This window comes from Pogona vitticeps, chromosome 7 (assembly GCF_051106095.1).
Source record: "Pogona vitticeps strain Pit_001003342236 chromosome 7, PviZW2.1, whole genome shotgun sequence".
Taxonomy (NCBI): Eukaryota; Metazoa; Chordata; class Lepidosauria; order Squamata; family Agamidae; genus Pogona; species Pogona vitticeps.
This window is the reverse complement of record NC_135789.1, coordinates 30,873,034-30,891,502: the sequence shown is the minus strand read 5'-3', so window position 1 is coordinate 30,891,502 and position 18,469 is coordinate 30,873,034. Positions and strand designations below refer to the sequence as shown.

The 18,469-nt window shown below is 47.7% G+C and overlaps 1 protein-coding gene across 1 annotated transcript in view; it reads left to right on the top strand.

Moving 5' to 3' along the window:
* The window catches only part of LOC110075568 (uncharacterized), a 47,529-nt gene that overhangs the window by 22,875 nt on the left and 6,185 nt on the right, over positions 1–18,469 (top strand). The window contains exons 13-23 of the mRNA XM_078379303.1: positions 379–523; positions 1,633–1,837; positions 3,196–3,374; positions 4,327–4,492; positions 5,629–7,146; positions 7,635–8,195; positions 9,395–9,587; positions 11,573–11,687; positions 14,191–14,248; positions 15,643–15,836; positions 16,068–16,223. Of these exons, the coding sequence (XP_078235429.1) occupies positions 379–523; positions 1,633–1,837; positions 3,196–3,374; positions 4,327–4,491 (694 nt within the window). The 3' untranslated portion in view covers position 4,492; positions 5,629–7,146; positions 7,635–8,195; ... (3 more) ...; positions 15,643–15,836; positions 16,068–16,223. The remainder of the gene's footprint in view (positions 1–378; positions 524–1,632; positions 1,838–3,195; positions 3,375–4,326; positions 4,493–5,628; positions 7,147–7,634; positions 8,196–9,394; positions 9,588–11,572; positions 11,688–14,190; positions 14,249–15,642; positions 15,837–16,067; positions 16,224–18,469) is intronic.

The window sequence follows — 18,469 nt, the reverse complement described above, 5'->3', positions numbered from 1 at the left end:
TCAGTGAGGGCTGGAGGTCCAGGGTCGGCACTCTCGCCACTACACCAAACTGGCGGGCAGAGGTGGGAGCTCCTGACCGTGAGCACTGTTGTCCTAAGCATGCAGAGCTGGGTTTTGGGAGTTAGGAGGGGAAGCATGTGCTACCATCTTGGAACATCTTTCTCTCTGCAGCTGCATTGTGGAACATACAGAGGGTGCCCCCATCTAGCTGCTCAATATATTATAGGATGAAATAAATGGGGCCGGAGTAGGTTTCGGCAGGGAAGCCTCCGGTCTCTGCCCCTTTGGGAGACTGGGCTGCTAGCTGTCTGTGCCTCTGCTTATTTAAATGGGTAATTCACTGCAGTTTTATCTCCTGTCCTTGTTCGTATTGACCAGGGTTCAAGGATCCCCCTTCCTCTATCCTCTGTGGGTCCCGCACGATCCTAGTGTTGCATTGCCAGGTCCTCCAAAGACAGACCAGCCCTTTGATCTCCATATTGATGCCCTGCATTATATACCCAATAATGCCACGATTGCCAAGGTAAGCGCCAGGAGATGTTTGTGGTTTTCCGCTTCCAATTAGCATTCCAGACTCTGTGTATCTCCCGAGCAGCAATGGTGTAGCGGAGTTAGGGTTTTGGAGAGGTCAGGATGTTTTCATTCGCAAAAGTGTTGATTCCCTCTGCCACTCCCTTCAGGCTTCCCTCTTCTCTCTGAGCTTAGCTGGAATCCTCAGCATGGCTGGCAGGAAACCAGATCATCCCCCAAATAACAGGTTTGTTAGCAGTCACTCAAGGTTATGCTTAAAATCCTGCAAGGTAGGCTTCAGCAGTATGTGGACTGAGAACTCCCAGAAGTACAAGCTGGATTCCGAAGGGGCAGAGGAACTAGAGACCAAATTGCTAACATCTGCTGGATTGTGGAGAAAGCCAGAGAGTTCCAGAAAAACATCCACTTCTGCTTCATTGACTACGCAGGGAGACAATATACAGTCTTGTCTTAGTCCTTTCTCAGTTTTGAACCAATCAGTGTTTCCATATCCAGTTCTAACTGTTGCTTCCTGTCCCACCTATAGATTTCTCAGGAGATAGATAAGGTGGTCAGGCACTCCCTAAAGAACTTGCCATAGTTTGCTGTGGTCCACACAGTCAAATGCTAAAAAAAAAGCTACAAACATGTATTTCCATGGTGTAACTACCAATATTGGCCACTAGAGGGAGCGAGCGAGTGAGAGACCGACTCTAATACAGTACTGTAGGACTTTCAAGGTAAATGAAATATTTAAGGAGTGTGTCTTCTTTTGTGACCAGTCAAGGCCATGTGTACTTCTGGTGGCCATTGTAGCTCTGAGGGATACAAGCAGAAAATGCTGACTGGTTGGAAAGCAAAGTGCTGATAAGGAACAGACCTATAATGAGCCTTCACAGACTGTGATGGGATAAAGAGAAATGTCTGGATCTCCTTATTGTCTGAATTAGCAGCACAGATTCCCAGCAAACACAGAGAGTTAGGAGGAGCGGCTTAATATTGCAGTTTGACCTGAGAACTCAGTACTAGGGAAGTCATGAGTTTGTGCCTTTGCACAAACATCTGTGAGTTTGTGTCTCCGTCTGGGGCAGAATCCATGCATAATTTGTTCTCCTCTGTCAGGTAACAGGGCAGTTCAAGGATTCGGGCTTAAGCCATTTGCCACCTATCGTAGCCTTCCCTCTTCTCCAGAGTCCAGCTCGAAATCCTGAATTCCGGTATCGAGCTGCAATCGACGAAGGCGTTCCAGCCAGGATGAACAGCAACACTCGGCTTGTCTTTCACGTGCATACAATTGATGCTGATTCCGGCGACCTCATTCTGCTAGGTAAGGGGATATTTCTGACCTCTTTGTCTTCCTTTCTCCCCCGGCATCGCCATGTTCTCTTTGCGTTCCGTCGTGGATCCGTACGGTGTTTGGTAGAAGGTGGTCACCAAGCCACTTCCTTTCAGAGCTCCCTTGTGTCGGATGAGGAGGCGAGACAGAAGCGAAGGGCCAGCCCAAGGCCCTGGAGGGATCCCAAAGCACAAAGTCCATAACAAATATAAGCAGTCCATCACAAAGCACAGGCAGTCTGAGGAACAAACGGTCCACAACAGCAAATGCATGATTCTCCGTCAAATCATGTTAATGTTCCATAGACCTGATTCTGGAGGACCTTTGTATCTGAGATCTCAGACTTACCAATAAAGCAATTTCTTCTGTCAGCTTTTCAAAGGTAGTTGGAAAAAGCAAGAACGTCTCTCTCCAAAAAAACTTTTGAGCTTCCTGAGCCCATTGGCTTTTCCAAGGACCGGGGAATCATATCACTTGCTTGTCTGATTGTCTTTGGGAGGCTTTCCGATGGATATGGCTTCCCGTTCCCTTTTTTTCATTGGAGCCGGATGGAGGTATTCAAAGGGACGAGCTGCTCCCTTTGGCCGTCCCCTGCCCCCCGGAAGATTTTTTTAGGCCTCCGCTTGTGAATTAGGACAGCCTCGGGTCTGGGAAAGTATCACACCCAGGATTGGTTTTGAGCAGGATGGGGAACCTTTTGTCTCCTCTGTCTGCAGGTTTCTTTGTACTACGGCTCCCATAGTGCTGTACTATTGGCCATTCTGGCCGGGAATGATAGGCCTTGTAGGCCCAAATGTCTGCAGGGTTAACGGCAGCACCAACGTCTTGCTGCTTGCCGGTAGAGCGATCCTCCTAGGCAGCAGAATTCAGGCAGAGTGTTGACTTTGAAAGGGGTCGATGGGAGGGAACGATGCAGATTCTGTGGTCCTACATTTGACTTGGCTGTTGGATGCTGAAGTAGTTGGGATCGTTGCAGGCAATTTGGGCTGGCAGATGGCAAATGCGGTTTCCACTCAGACACATAAACAAGGCGCTTGGCTAGGGAATTCGCGATCTAGGGGAGTCATCATCATCCAGTTTACCGATCAAGAAGGGAAGCATTTTTTCCCCTCCCTCTAGGCTGTTGTGTGAAAGAAATAATTGAAACCATCCGTCTGGAACCCAGCAGCAGAGCTGCCCCCCTCCGATGGAAGGAAGGAAGACGGAGGGGCCACAAAATGCTAGGCTGTTTAAAAACCTTCAGCGTACCTTCCCTTCTCTAACCAGACCCATTGATTTCAGGGACAGGGAACTGCTTCAGATATTAAGAAGAAGCAAGTAATAAATTCTCTTTTGGTGATGACTGTTAGGAAGCTGCGTCATGACGGCCTTTAACGTTCAAGGTGAACTCAACGTGGGAGGGTTCCAGCTAAAACTGAGGCCCGGTTTGCTGACCGATGGACCGTTGTCTCTTGCCCTGTCTTCCCTGGAGCAGCCCACGACCGTCCCTTGTTGTACTCTACTGATCCGACTCCTACCCCATACACAGGCAAGTCTGATCGTTCGTGTTTCGTTCGTGAGCAGGAGCTGCGACCGAATGTTGCCGTGTTGTACATCGATTTTGTTTTTACTTTCATCCATGGTGTTTGCAAGGAAAGTTTGTACCTGCTTCTTCTCGGCATGAATCCCCAAATGGTGGACCACACCGCCATGGAGAAACAAATCAGTCCCAGGGAAATACTGGCAAAAATGTGTGAGGGACACAAGGTTACATTTGGCTCCCCATGGCGCAGTGGTAAAGTGCAGTACTGCAGTGAAAACTCTGCTCAGGACCTGAGATTGATCCCAACGGGCTCAAGTAGCTGGCTCGAGGTTCACTCAGCCTTCCCTTCTTCTGAGGTTGGTAAATCGAGTACTCAGTTTGCTGTGAGGGGGCAACATGTAGCCTGCAATTAAATTGTAAACCACCCACAGAGAGCTTTGAGCACTGCACACTTTGGTTTGTTTTGGCTTTACTGTGGGACGTGCTAAAGGGAAACCCATTGTGATGGTCTCTTGTAGCGGAAACCCTCAATGGAGGCCAAAAATGGAGGCCGCTGTGTTGATCCCATCCAGCAGATCTGCCCTCGTGGTTTTCCAACTCAGCTGGGAACAGTTCTTTTGTAAATCAAACGGGTCTGAATGGCCCGTTCCAGACTACCGCAACATTTTGTGTCCTTGAGGACACCTCGCGAAGATAAAACTGTTTGCAGGAAACCCATTTCTCTCCCCCCCCCCCAAATCCATTTTGATAATATAAAGGCAAAGCTTGTGTTATCAGCACTGTCTTTATTTTGTTTGTGATTTTGCTCGGGAAGGGACTCTTAAATTACTCTAATTATCCTCCTAATTATATTAACTGGATGACTGCTCTCTATCTTTATTTAGCCATGCCCAAGTGTTTTCCATCAGAATGATCTATCGGCTGAGTGCTCTGGGCTCTTCTGTTTTTCTCTCTCTAGATGCTGGTGCCTCCCCCGAACTATTGGAAAGGGTACTATTTCACGGAGGGAGCCAAACCCAGTAATTCAGAACTGGGGATCATTTCCACCTTTCAGAAGGACCACCGTTTTCCAGAACTTGTCCTGGACATGGTAGTGCGGTTAACGGAGAAACAGCAAAACTGAGGTACTGTATAAGATTGGTGGTTCCTTTGTCACTTTTGATGGCTCCTGCATCTGAATTATTTAAGCCTCTAATTCTTTCTCTACTTAATAAGAATATAAACAGCGGAAGGCAGAGCAGTGACTCCCATTACATGGAATTAGGCTTAATTGCAGGCTAGACTTTGATAAGGAGGTGTGCTCTCAATAATCAGCTTGTTTTTCCTCTTGCCGAGGGACGTCCTTAGAGATGCATGTCTCAGCAATCAGACTTGCAAATGAGGCCTCTCTTTACCTTCCAGTGACCAATCACAAAGCAAAGCCCAGAAAATGTGAAATATATAATAATAATAACAACAATAATTAATAGTAATAGTAATCATGAGGTAGAAAAGGTATCAGAAAATGAAGAAGACAAGATCTTGTGGGATATCCAGATCCAAACTGATAAACATTATATAGTAATAATAGAATGAAGAAAAGTCTGGATCATTGACATCGCAGTTCCAGGGGATGCCAGATCTGAAAATAAAGAGCTGGAAAAATTAACAAAACACAGAGACCTGGCAGTCAAAACATCACGCTTGTGGATGAAACGCACTTCAATGGTCCCCCCTTGTCATCGGGGCTTTGGGAGCAATATCGAAAAACTTCACACATCATTACAAACAATTGCAGATCTCAGAAATAACACCAACAGAACTACAAAGAACAGCAGTATTAGGAATAGCATACATACTGTGCCTAATATTTGACAGATACTTAGGATTTTGGTTTAAACTTGAATGCTATTCAATGTTTTTTATAAATTCTGATTGACACTCCCTGCCATTTTGGAATAATAATCATACTTATGCACCACCACTTCAGTTCTGACTTATGGTGACCCTCCCCGGACTTCCTGGGTAGAAAGTGCTCAGAAAGTACCAGCCCTTAGAACCCCAGGCCGTGCCCCATCTCACACGACACGAGGGCTACCAGGGTCGCCTTGTTGGCTAGTGACATTTCGGCACACCATTCCTTGGCCTTCACCCCAGCGTGACAGACTCCTAGGGCTCCAGCCGCTGTCCGTTTGCCCCTGGGGGTTGTTTTAAGCATCCCTAAAGGGGGCTTGTCTCCTGATCCCGTCTCAGGCAGTTCTCACCTCTTGGTTTCCTGCAGTTCCACCCGAGCAGCTGGAAGCTTGGTGTGTAACCAAGATAAACGAGAAGGACCCCACATCGCCCCAGCCTCTTTTAACGAGCATCGAAATACACCGTGCCGTCCGCTATCGACAGGAAGTCGCCGTTCGCGTCCGAATCAGAGAAGCGTTTGGGCTGAAACGTAGGACCAGAGGCCCGGAAGCGCATGGTGTTCTTCTAAGGTACACAAAGGCATGGCGCATCTACATTTTGAAGGCAGGCGGTGGAAGCAACTGGGGGAAGCTAAGCAGAGAGGGGTTTGATCGGTACTAGAATGGGAGATGATACAGGAATTTTACACATGCATGGATGTTGCTTTAGGTTCCATGCAAGAATTGCGGGGGGGGGGGGGGAGGAGATGTAACCAGTAAATCATATAAATCCCTCCAATAAGATGTTGTTGCCGTTAATGAAGAATAATAACCATGTGCTTCCAAGGCGGTCCTGACTTATGGCAACCCTTTTCCAGGGTTTCCTAGGTAGAGAATACTATATAGAAACGGTTTCCCGTTCCCTTCCTCCAGGGGTATCTCTGGGACTGTGCAGCTTGCCCAGGGCTACCCAGGCTGGCTCTGCACAGCTTGCTCAGGGCTACCCAGGCTGGCTCTCCTTGCAGGAGGCTCAGCGGGGAATTGAACTCTCAACTTTTGGCTCCTCAGCCGGAGAGCTGCACTACTCAGCTATCCAGCCAGCTGTTTGTTAATGTATTCTAATTTATTAAACTGCTTAGCCACCCTTTTCTAAAAGGAAAAAAAAAAGACTGAAAGCCTCTGAGAACAAGGGAAATATCAAGACGTGAGTAACAAAAACAGCAGAAACTGGAATATAAGAAGAAAAGGGAGGGACGGCTTCTCTTCTCTTTCTTTTATGTAAATTGATCTGAATTAAAGGGACGGCTTTTCACCCCGACCCCTCTGAACAAGAGGCGTCAAAGGAAAGATGAGTTCAGCCATTCCTCGCAGCCTAGCCTTTCCCAGCCTTCCCCCTGTGGCCATTTCAGACCCACTCCCATCATCCCCAGCCAAATAGGGTGGGAACTGTAGTCCATCCATCTGGACAGCCCTAGATTGGGGAAAGGTGGCTCTTTCTACCTTGGGAAAGGCCATTGAATAGAAACAGGCGTGTATTTGTATATTATTTATTTCAAATATTTTTACCCTACTTTCTCCTTTTTTTAAAAAAAAGGACCCAAGGCAACTTAAGGTATTAAAAACTCATTATTGAAAGCTAAATGAATATACGTAAAGGTCTCTCTCTGTGTGTGTATGGGGTGCAGCAGCAAAAGAGATTGAATGTAACCGACTGTCGTTGTTTTGTCGCCTTTCCCCAGCAGACGGGCGTTATGTGAGCACCTTAGCCAGGGTCCTGAAGGGGGCTGCCAGGACGCCGGTCCTTGCCGGAGCTCCCTCCACCCTGGGGAGGAGAGGAGAAATTCCTGATGCAGCGACTTGATTTTTCAAGCCTGCAGCGATCGCGGAGGTGGACAGACCCATCTGTGGTAGGGCTGCTGCAGAGCTGAGCTGCCTCCTGGCCTTGGCGGGACCTGCCCCAAAGCAAGGGCACGGTGGGTGGGTCGGGTGAAGAGGGACCGACCTCTGCCCTGTGCCCTTCGTCTGACCTGCTAGTGGAGAAGAAAACAGATCTGGGTGGTGCTATGGGGTGTGTGTGTGTGTGTGTGTCTCCCAGAGTGGGACGGGAGGATGAATGCAAGCCATACTTTTGGCTTTAATCGCTGGTGAACTGCAGCAAAGTTGCCATCAAATGTATCTGACAGAGAGCTAAGAGGGGAACATCCAGGTGGCCGGGCCCTCACCGTGCAGCCCCCTGCGGTTCGTTTCATGTCTGGGCTGCCTGGGGGGCCACAAGATCAAAAAGGGAGTCAGGATCAAGGCTGCATGTGGTAGATTTTTGGGGGTTCCACGCAAAACGTCCTCAAGACCAGTGAGGGTCTTCAGAATCCCCTACTGTCTTGGGTTTTTTTTACAGGGTCCCGTGCCTTCTCAGAGTGAGACACACACCCCCAGGAACCAGGTCAGGCCAAATCCTGGTCTTTGCTTGTTTACTTTCTGCTTGGTGTCATTGCACCCCATAAGGAGCGAGGAACCCGTGATTTTCCTCCATTCACCAGCCCGGCCCACTGGATAAGCGCGTTCACTCCCTCACTTCAAACCCTGGCATTTCATGTGAACACAAGGCAAAGGAACTTGGCTGCCATCCGTTCAGAAATGTTCTCACAAGACCAACCCTCCCTTCTTCTTTTTTTAAAAATCCTTTTGCAAAATAAGCAGTTACGAGACCAGCTTTCTAAAACGCATTGCACAGTTTCTACTATTTACGATCCTCTCGAAACATCTGAACATCTGTTGTGCGCAGAAACATTAACTGCTGAGGAACTGCTTCCCACGATGAAGGGAAGTCAAGACAGTTCAGCAGTTGCCCGTAGCAGCTTGAAGCTCAAGACGGATGCTCAGAAGTATCTCTGTGTGCATTTCAGTGCCCCCAAGAGCCCTCCTCTCAGCCGAGGCTCTCCTCAGTTCTCCTCAAAAGGTAAAAATTAAAACGGAGAAACAAACAGACCCTGTAACCTGGCTGTCGTTTCTAACAGAAGACCTGCGCATGGGTGACTCCTGTGTCCATCTGTGCATGCGTTATAATTTCCCTGAGAGAATTTGGGGGTGAGCTGTTGTAGCTGTTCTTTGTGATGGTTTGAAATTGACGTTCCCTCTTAGAAGCCTTCTTCGGCAACCAAAGATAAGGTCTCAGCGTTAGAATAAAGATAGAGATGGGCGCTTCCTGTTTTGTACAGCTTCGTATGAAGCACGAAGCGTGACACCACAGGTACGGCACTGGCCCATCTCCTGCCCTCCCAGCTGTTTGGGCCATTCGCCCTGCTTTGCTGGACACCTTCCTCTCCTGCTGGCACCCCAATCCAGCCAGGAACTCGGCCCTGCCATCCCCTCCTCCTCAGGCAGCCGACCACTCCGTTGAGGAGGTGGGGCGGAGATTCTCATCCTGTTCAACCCAAATGCATCCGTTCCTCTCCAGGGGCCGGTTCTGAAAAAAATGCCCTGTAAATGTTGATGCCAGCTGTGGAGGGCTGATTGTCCAGCCTCAGCTGAGAACCACTGATAGACTAGGACTGGCTGTGGGGAATCACTGATAGGCTAGCTCCTGTGAAGTCACCAACCCATACCCTGAGTGGAGCAGTTTTGCAACGGATTTTAAAATGTATGCAAGTGGATTTTATTGCTATTGTTATTCACAAGAGGGTTTTTTTAAAGATATGGAAAGAAAAAAAAGGTGTATTTATCGACAAATAAATGCAGACCTGCATACATTCTTTTAAAAACTTTCAAATAAAGGCATGCCTACATTTTTAAAAAACGGGTAAAGGAGATAGTCTGCCAGAAGCAGAGAAGCAACAACGAGCTGTTTATTTAGTTCTTGCTTTGTTGAGAGGTTTCCGTGCAAGGCCTGAACTACTCTGTGAAGTAAAAAGCGAACAAACCATGAATGCTATTTGTACCTCGTTTCACTCCTTGAAAGAAGGCAGAGGTTACATATTTCCTCATGTTTTTACAGAAGGGGAAAGAGAGAGTTTTACAAACTTCCGAAACGTCTCGCAGGTTCCTTCCCAGCATCCAGGACTAGGCCTTGCATTTGCTCCCAGCAGCCCAGATCCAAGGGCTTTCCCCAGTTCCTGGCACCTTCTGCCCTGCCTTCCAACCTCCTCTGCCTTCTTGCAGGTCCTGCATCCCCCCCCCCCCCCCGTCTTGACGCCTGCACGGTTTTGCTGGTCCAGCTGTACGGCCTGGACGCCGTTTACATCCCGGATCCCATTAGGCGGAGGCCTGGCAAAGTGGCGCCACCTGCTGTCCAGGCCTTGGAGCTGAATGCGCAGTCACAACGGGGATGGAGGGCTCTCCCGCTCTTTGACAGGTGAGCTCAAGGGCCCCCCCTCCTCCTTTTGGAAAGGTTGGGTCCCGTGTTCAGCCACTTGATGGCCAAGCCTAAAAGAGGGACCACATCTAAAAGGAGCTCTTTCGGAGTCCTCTCCAGAGTCAGAGGTTGAGGGAGCTGCAAACCAGGCAAAAGGGTCGAAGCTGGGACTAGTCGGCCAAAGGCCTGCTCAGGTGGCTGTCGGAACAGGTAGCCGTGGCCGAACCCCAGGGCCTGGTCATTTTCAGAGCTTTGCAGGGTCCGTGCAAGTGATTTTGAGCAGCGGGAGACTATGCTGAAGTAGTTTAACTGATTACAAATGGAATCAAGAAAAGGTAAGATTTTGTCATTTATTGGCGTGTTAGGTTAAATACCGAGAAGGAAAAGGCCACATTTATCCATCTGCTTTTGAATTATGTGTGGGCACGTGGATAAAAAAATAAACTAAATAATTCGTTAAAAGCTTTTGAAACAATTTGAGAATCTTTCTGCCTGATATTTCTGTCGCTTAAAAAAAAAGTTGTTGCCTTCTTTTTAACTGGATCTTTTCAAACATTTTTAAAAAATTCATACAACAAGTAGTAAATTCATATGCATGAAACTGGCAGAAAGAGCAATTAGTCCTTCATTAATATGTAAATTTGGTCCAATGCAAATGAATCTATGTATGCGGTTTAAATATGCAAGCCGGTCTTGCTGTGCTAGGAAACCCAGATGCCTTTATTAACTTTGAAATTGAGGGATTTGGTTAATGATATTGTTGACAAGGAAAACTTGAATAAATTTGATGACTATCATCTTCCATATTAGTGGAGCCCCATGGAAAGGAAGAAAGACCAAGTGAAAACGCCAATTTCATTTGGTAATTCTCCTCTTACTAGATAAGAAATAAATGTCAAATATGAAGTAATGACGCGAGTTGTCCCGAAGTACTTACGCCAAAATCTAAAAACATTTCCCCCAAGACACAGCTACTTTTCTCAAAGTTTGATTTTACCACAGGGTAAAGCCATCTGCGTTAGACTCAATGAATAACCTCCTGCCAGGGGATTTAATACTGGGACATCAGAACACTTTCACTTTGAGGAGATCTACAAGCTTCTGGATTTCAAAGGAAGAAGCAGCTAGAATTTCTACAAAAAGCTAAAAGGGCACAAGTCATTGTCTGTCTAAGACTGACCTCCTGTAGTGGCTCCAGTGTCATAAGGGCAGGGAATCCACTCCAGGTGTTACTCTGAACCTTACAACCGTACATTCCATTTATATCATTTCTGCCGTTCTCCTCTTCCTGAGTTTATCCTCACAACAAGCCTATGAGGTTGGTCAGGCGGGAAAGGCCCAGAGACAGGTGCGCCTTGCTTCATGGCAAAGTGAGGATTTGAACTCGGGTCATTTTACTCTACCCCTCCAGGACTATGCAGGCCCTAAACGCTGTTACTGTCAAGGTTACTTTATATATTTACAGTAGAAATGGGTAAACATGACCACTCGCCGCAAAAATCCTTCCCAATGTAATGTTTTTGTATTGTGGGGGGATACAAATCAGGTGTTCAAGTTGTCATTGTTAAAATTTCTTGAACTAACATGATTTAAACCATCAGATAGAGTCCTACCAGGATTCAGGTAAGGGGTGCACAACGTATTGGAGATAACTGATGAAGGGCTGAATCCTGTCTTGGTTTTGTGTCTGGTCATTTTCCTGATAGCACCACCAAAATGCCCCCTGGCATCTTGTTAATTAACTGTTGGCAAATTGCCCAGACCTTTGGCAAACACCATCAAGGTTCCATCCAGGGTTGCTAAAACACCTAAATGTAGCGCTGTTGCTTTTCATGATGAATGAATGAATGAATGAATGAATGAATGAATGAATGAATGAATGAATGAATGAATGAATGAATGAATGAATGAATGAATGAATGAAGCAATATTATTCTTGACTTCTAATCTCTCATCTGGCACAGACTGATTTTTCTTTTCTCTAGGTATGCCATCCCCGGAGATGTCAGAGCATATATTTGACCGCAGTTCGAACTAAATGAGACCCATTAGCTGAATGGGTCACCACTGGAGAAGGCCCACTGAATCAGTGGGGATGTGGTGAGTCAACCCCATTGTAAGTTCCATTGATTCAATGGGCCTACTCTTGTCAAGATGTACCGCTGGATTTCAGCCATTGAATCAATGGGATTGACAGGGAAGTTGAATTGAGAAGTTGAAACCATCGGTCTGCTCTGTTCTGGGCCAGAGGGATTAGGCCACGGAGGGTCTGGAACCCAGAATATTTTGCATGCAGAGTGGGTGCTGTGACCCTCCATTGAGTTATGCATAGAGCACCCTCGCCCGCTTTGGCGATTATTTTCCTCTTAGGTCTTGAGTTGTCTCCTCTTAAATTATAACTTCCTTTGCTGCACAACTTTTGACCTGTCAGCAACTCACAGGCATGCGGGAGAAATAAGTTCATCTCCCCTTTTCATTCAAGTTCCCTTCGTTTTGCACGTTCAAGGTAAAGGTAAAGGTTCCCCTTGACAATTTTTGTCCAGTCGTGTTCGACTCCAGGGGGCGGTGCTCATCCCCATTTCCAAGCCATAGAGCCAGCGTTTTGGTCCGAAGACAACCTTCCATGGTCACGTGGCCAGTGCGACTTAGACACGGAATGCTGTTACCTTCCCATCGAGGTGGTCCCTATTTATCTACAGTACTTGCATTTGCATGCTTTCGAACCGCTTGGTTGGCGGGAGCTGGGAGCTCACTCCGTCGCATGGATTCGATCTTACTACTGCTTGGTCTTCTGACCCTGCAGCACAGGCTTCTGCGGTTTAGCCCGCAGCGCCACCACGTCCCTTGCACGTTCAAGACCAATTCCCAAATCAAAACTCAATTATCCTTTGAGGGAGGACCTCTTCAAATATTGCACTGGAGTTCTCCAGTTTAAAAAATACACTGAGGGGGAAAACTGTGCCAAAATGTAAATATGTACACACACACAAAAATCAGACGTTCAAGAATATGACATTTGGAAATGCATTCTGTTAGGAACTCCACTTGCAGAAAAAAAGTTACATTAGATAAAATTGCATACAAAAATGTGAATACTGTATTAGACAAAAGCATGCATAGGTGTTCACACACACACACACATACACAATGCAAGATATGTCTTGGTAATGCAAAACTCGGTCTGGGCATAATGCCGCTTTGCCTGGGAGCGCTGTTGCTTGAGCCGGGGGGGCGGGGTGTGTGAGCTCTGCTGTCGTTTGCCAACCTGCTGAAATCCAACTTCCGCCCGAGGAGAAGTTAATAGATTAAGCTGCTCCCCAAACGGCCATTTGATTCCCTGTGACTTCTGGCACAGCTGTTTGCGACATAAATCCTGACAGTCAGGAGGAGTTTGCATCTAAATCCTCGGTGTGCTACGCTAAGCAAAGAACCTTCGCAACTGTTCAGGTGGCCCAGGCGGGGTGGGGGGGACGGGGGGACGGGGTTTCGGCTCAGGCTCGGCTCTCTCGCTCCACAATAGGGCCTTGAAAGTTGCTGAGGCGTGTGTACTCTGGGCAGAAAGAAGGAGGGATTTGCACGGAGTAAAGAGAAATCCTGTAAAGGGGAAGCCGTAACAACTCAAGTGACCTGAGCTGCCGCTTGGGTCAGTGATCCTCCAGGGCTGATAAAGCAGCATCAGAGCCTGGGAAATGCGTTCCCCCCCCCCCGGGGCCTGTTCCCAAAATCCCATAGCCAACAGAGGAGAGAGGGTGCACTCACAGGAGATCTGGGTTCAAATCCCCCCCCCCACGTAGCTGTGAAATTCGCTGGGTGGTTGGGAGGAAGTGGACCAAAGGCATGACATCGAGATGACAGAAGAAAGAGACAGAGCCTAAGGTCCATAGGGGTTGTTCTGAAGCCACGGCAGGAAATCTTGCAGGGTTGGTCCAGGACGAGGCTGAGTTTTCTGCGGTGTCTGCCAGCTAATCACTCGAGCCGCCGTGCTGCTTCTTCCCCACTTTTATCTTCACAACAGCCTTGCGAGGTAGCTCACAATGAGAAAGAGGGCGTGACCGGCCCGAGGGTCACCGAACAGGTTTCGTGGCTCACTGGGGATTCGAGCCAGGGTTTCCAAAATCTCCTTGCAGCGCCCTCACTGCTACACTGCCCTGCTCTCCGAATCTAAACTTCTAAATTGTCATCTCCAAACTCGGCTGTCTTACAGGTTTCCTATTCCGCCGGCCTTAGGGGAGACAATAAAATCCTCTAATGTTTTATCCGAGTTATTTAATCAATAGACATTCTGGTATAACAGTAATAACTTCGGAGGGCTCTTTCTGCTAACTTGATTTTTTTATATTTATATAAATATGCATGTATGTATTCAGGAGATTAATAACCACTCCTACTGCCTTGGAGTTTATTAGCTTGAGGAGTATTTATTACCTCATAAGCACAAAAGCCCCTACGGTTACCATCTAATTAAAACTCCAGATTGGCATATACAATATTTTGGAGGGTGTGTTAATGGTGAAACCTCAAAAGAAGAAGCTGGTCAAAGCGAGAGTACATATTAGATCCATCTCTTCCTTCTTTTGATTCTTCTTTCTTTCCCCCCCCACAGAAGCTAAGTGAGAAGTGGGGTGCATCGTGCCCCATTGTTTCAGGGAGTGCCAACAGCCGTAAGTACTGAATACAGTGAGAAATCTTGAAATGATGATAGAATATGTGGCATCACGGGATGGGGTGGGCGAGCCAGCGGCAGCGGTGGCAGATTCACTGGGTTTACGGCAATGACTCTGTGTTTTAGGAGTTGTGTCACCTTGGGCCATTCTGTGGCGGGGGTCTGCCAAAGTCCTAGCCTTAGCAGTTTCCCTCAGATGACAGGGTGCAAAAAAAATGACGAAGATAGAGAATTAAGCTTTGGGCGCCCAGAACTTTGGCCATCGGCTGAAACACCCGTTCAGGGACGGGCGGTCTTTCGGTCAAGGCCTGTACACCTAGAAGTGGGTGGGGCTAAATCAAGCAATGGGTGGAGCCATGTACAAAAGGGGCGGGGCTACCTCTTCATTCTTCCTTCCCCTCTCTTCCCCTTCCTACACCCAACGTTTCCCCATAGACAGCAGGCAAGCTCTTTTCAGAAGGCCATCTTGAGAAGGCATTTGGGGTCCAGCCAACTTAAGAAGGTCTGTGACCCAATTCCCTCTCCCCCCCACCCCGCACACATACACGAAAGGCCTCCTGTAGGTTGCCCCATCCCTTCCTGACAAAACCGAAAGTGGCCGGAAGTTTGTTTCCAGATGCAGCGCCCCCTTTTCAACCTGGAAAAGGCAAGAGGCGTTCCGAGGCCCACCAGCGGTGGAGGCCTCCTAAGGCCAGCGGCAGGACGCCCTTCGTGGCCAGTCAGTGCTTGCACGCTGGAATCCTCCAAGTCCCCTTGACGTCATCTGCGTATACCTGCAGAACTTGTGCTAATGTACCCAGCTTTGAAAAGACGATGTGTTCCCATAGGGTTTGGCAGCAGAGCCCCATCCCTGTCGCTCACCCTCTGTGTGTGTGTGTGTGTTTCTTTTTGTGTGTATGACATCCTTTCTTGGCACCGCATTCCTCATCGAGCTGGCAGAGCGAATTTTATTTTCTTTTGTCCTTTTCTCCGTGATGTAATCCTGCAGTTGGCATTTGCTCGATCCATATGTCAACGGGTAGAGCGCTCCTTTTCCCGTGATTGGCTTGTTTTTCCTCTCTCGCCTTTTATACATGACCTCCTGGCACCGGCAGAGGCACAAACGGGTTATTGTGATTGCAATACTGCTATTTTCATTTGTTTCTTAAAACGTCCCTGGATTCATGTTAGACCTTTTATTATTACATTTTAGAGGGAACCAGAGAGAGATATTTTGCTTTACAGGACAGAAACGCCTGCCTTTATGACAGACAGGATCGAGTACACAGGGAACTCGCCCGTGCGTTTCCAGCATGCGTCTCTGCGTCCATGGAGTGGACACATTGCACCCTGTTAATTACTTGTGTGCCATTTTATGTAGTGCTTAAATGTATGTTGCCCCTTTCCTGATAGTGATCTTGAGGGGGCGTCACGTGGCTTTCCAGCTCTTCAGCTGAGCCTCACGACAACCCAGAGCTTGGAAAGAACGGGTTAGTTTCAACGCGGGCGCTTGTTCATTTCGCATCACAAAGGGATGCGCCTGATCTTTCCGAAATAGCTGGTGAAGGAACTTCTTGGAGTACCAAATGCCAAGACCTACCTGGACGGTAAATGGCCCGTAAGGTTCCAGGAATGCTTAGAAGTAGCAAAACTGCACAGTGGGGTGGTGGTGGTGGTGGTGGTCTTCCCAGGAGGTCTGCCTCACAGGGTCGTTTGAGGATAAACCAGGGAGGAAGGAGGGCCCTACAGCCTGCTATGTGTTCATTGAAGGTAAAGGTAGGTTGGCCGTGCGTAGCAAAAATAGTCGTACAACATTTTCAACGCCATTTCTTTTGAAGGAATTTCTGCAGAGGCTGGCGGCCCATCTCGTGAAAGACGTCCTGGCGGGAGGTTTGAAAAGCAAGAGGCTCCAGCTTCTGAAGGGGGCCTACGCTAGCCTCGCTGTCGAGATCTGGGACGGCCGCTACTTTGATGACGAATAACCCGAGTTGCCGGTGAGTTTCAGGTTTCGTGCTCTGGACCCGTCTGCGCAGCCGATCCTGGTCGGGTTTCTCTTCGACTTTGCCTGTCGTAGAGGCTCCCGGATGTGACGGATGATGACTCCCAGTCATCCGTTGCCAGTTGGCCTGTCGGCACACGGAGGAGTCTGCCCTGCTCCCTGGCCTCTTCTCTCTGCTGCATCTCGATGGCGTGGCTATTGCTTAGGGCGGAATAAACCATAATTACAAATAATAAGATAATAATAATCTGAGAACGGCAGAGCTTGAAGGGAGCCTACAGAGATCATCCGGTCTAGACCCTGACGAGGAGGCAGAGCAGGGGAATCGAACTCCCAGCCTCCGGCTCCACAGCCAGAGACCCCCTAAACCACTGAGCGATCCAGCAGTTCTTAGATCCTTTTCTTTCAGCGTCTTAATTAACCTTCGAAAAGTTAATTAACGACTCTAAAACACGAGGCCTTTTGATCTCAGCCAGCTTATGAAAAGAGTTACTTCTAGTATCCTTAATGATGTAAGAATGAAATAACATGCTTGTAGGCAATCTGGAGTGGAGTAAATAATAAACTGCATAACCATTATTGGGCTGAAGGGTGCTGGCAGCTGGCTTTTGTGACTAGGGGGGGAAAAAGATTATTTAGAGTTATAATGCTCTGGTTTCTTTTTCTGGGACAGTGCATTTTGGGGGAGGGTATTAGAAGACTCTGCCAATAAGGAGCTCCTGGCATCCTGTAAAGTTTCTTTTATCAGTAATTATTTATTTATTTATTTATTTATTGGATTTATATACCGCCCCATAGCGCTACAAGCACTCTCCGGGCGGTTTACAATTTTAATTATAAAGGCTACACATTGCCCCCCCAGCAAGCTGGGTACTCATTTTACCGACCTCGGAAGGATGGAAGGCTGAGTCAACCTTGAGCCGGCTACCTGGGATTTGAACCCCAGGTCGTGAGCACAGTTTTAGCTGCAGTACAGCGGTTTAACCACTGCGCCACGAGGCTCTTAAACCGTAACCGTAACCACCCATCATGCTTTGGTACGTAATTGACTTGCCCATCCTTAAGAGGACCGAGGCTGGCTGTTTCCCCCAAAATATGACCTACCTGGAAAATAAGCCCTAGTAGGATTTTTTCAAGATGCTTGTCATATAAGCCCTACCCCAAAAATAAGCCCTTGTTAAGTGAAACCCCGCCCTCCACCATTGTGCAGCAACCAGAAGAAGATGACAGGACTTTATTTAAATAAATGTAGATTGTTGTACATGAAAAAAATAAAACATCCCCTGAAAATAAGCCCTACTGCTTTTTTTTCCCAAGCAAAAATTAATATAAGACCCTGTCTTATTTTCAAGGAAATATGGTAGGAAATTTGTGCTTTCTTTCTTTCCCGTTTCCCCATGTAAATTGTTACAGCCAAACTGTTAAGCGTTTGGCCGTCAAATGGGGAGTCAGTGAAACCGCTTTCGGAGCCTGGCATCCTAGACTGTGGGGGCCTTTTGATCCCAGCCAAGAGAGCAGCAGATGGATGTAGCTGAACCGGAGACACGGTTTTAAGATTTTTTATTTCAGGGGTGGCAGCTTTGCGTGCGGGAGCAACAGCGAGTAGCGAACAGTGTGGACACTAGAGGTGTCCCGATTGGTAGCTTTGGACTACCACTCTCAGAATCCCCGAGACAGATGGGGAATCAGATATGCCTGATCAGACATTAATGGTACGTGCGTCAAAAACTAGTGCATTGCCTGTTATCAGTGGATTCTTCCTGCTTTTTCTTCTATTCCTCTGTATTAGTGTCAAATGTAAACCACTTAGAACAGTGCTTTGCATTAATGGGGTGTTGTATAAATGAAATAAAATAAATTGTCTGAATTTGGGGGGTACAAGTGTTTATAAACAGATGATTCTGTGGCGACGGGTTTTCTTGGAGATGCTTCTTTTTTAACTGCACCTCCATCATTGTGTAAAGGAATCGTCCCCTCTTGGTCTTAGCAGGAAGTGGCTGGACTGCCCTAGATCAGCGGGCATCCTGGTGGCACAGCATGGGAGGTGCGCTGTGCTTCCTGGGGCATCCTGGGAGTTGTAGTCCAAAAAACCCCATAAATCTGCACCCCTTGGCTAAACAGCCTATATTCGCCTCTCAGCCAGGTTTCTCCTGAATCCTGCCAGCATCTACTCCAGCATTCAGGCTGGCCGTTCCTGGTTCCTGGAACCAGCTCTGCGGTCAAGCAAAGAGAGGAGGTTTT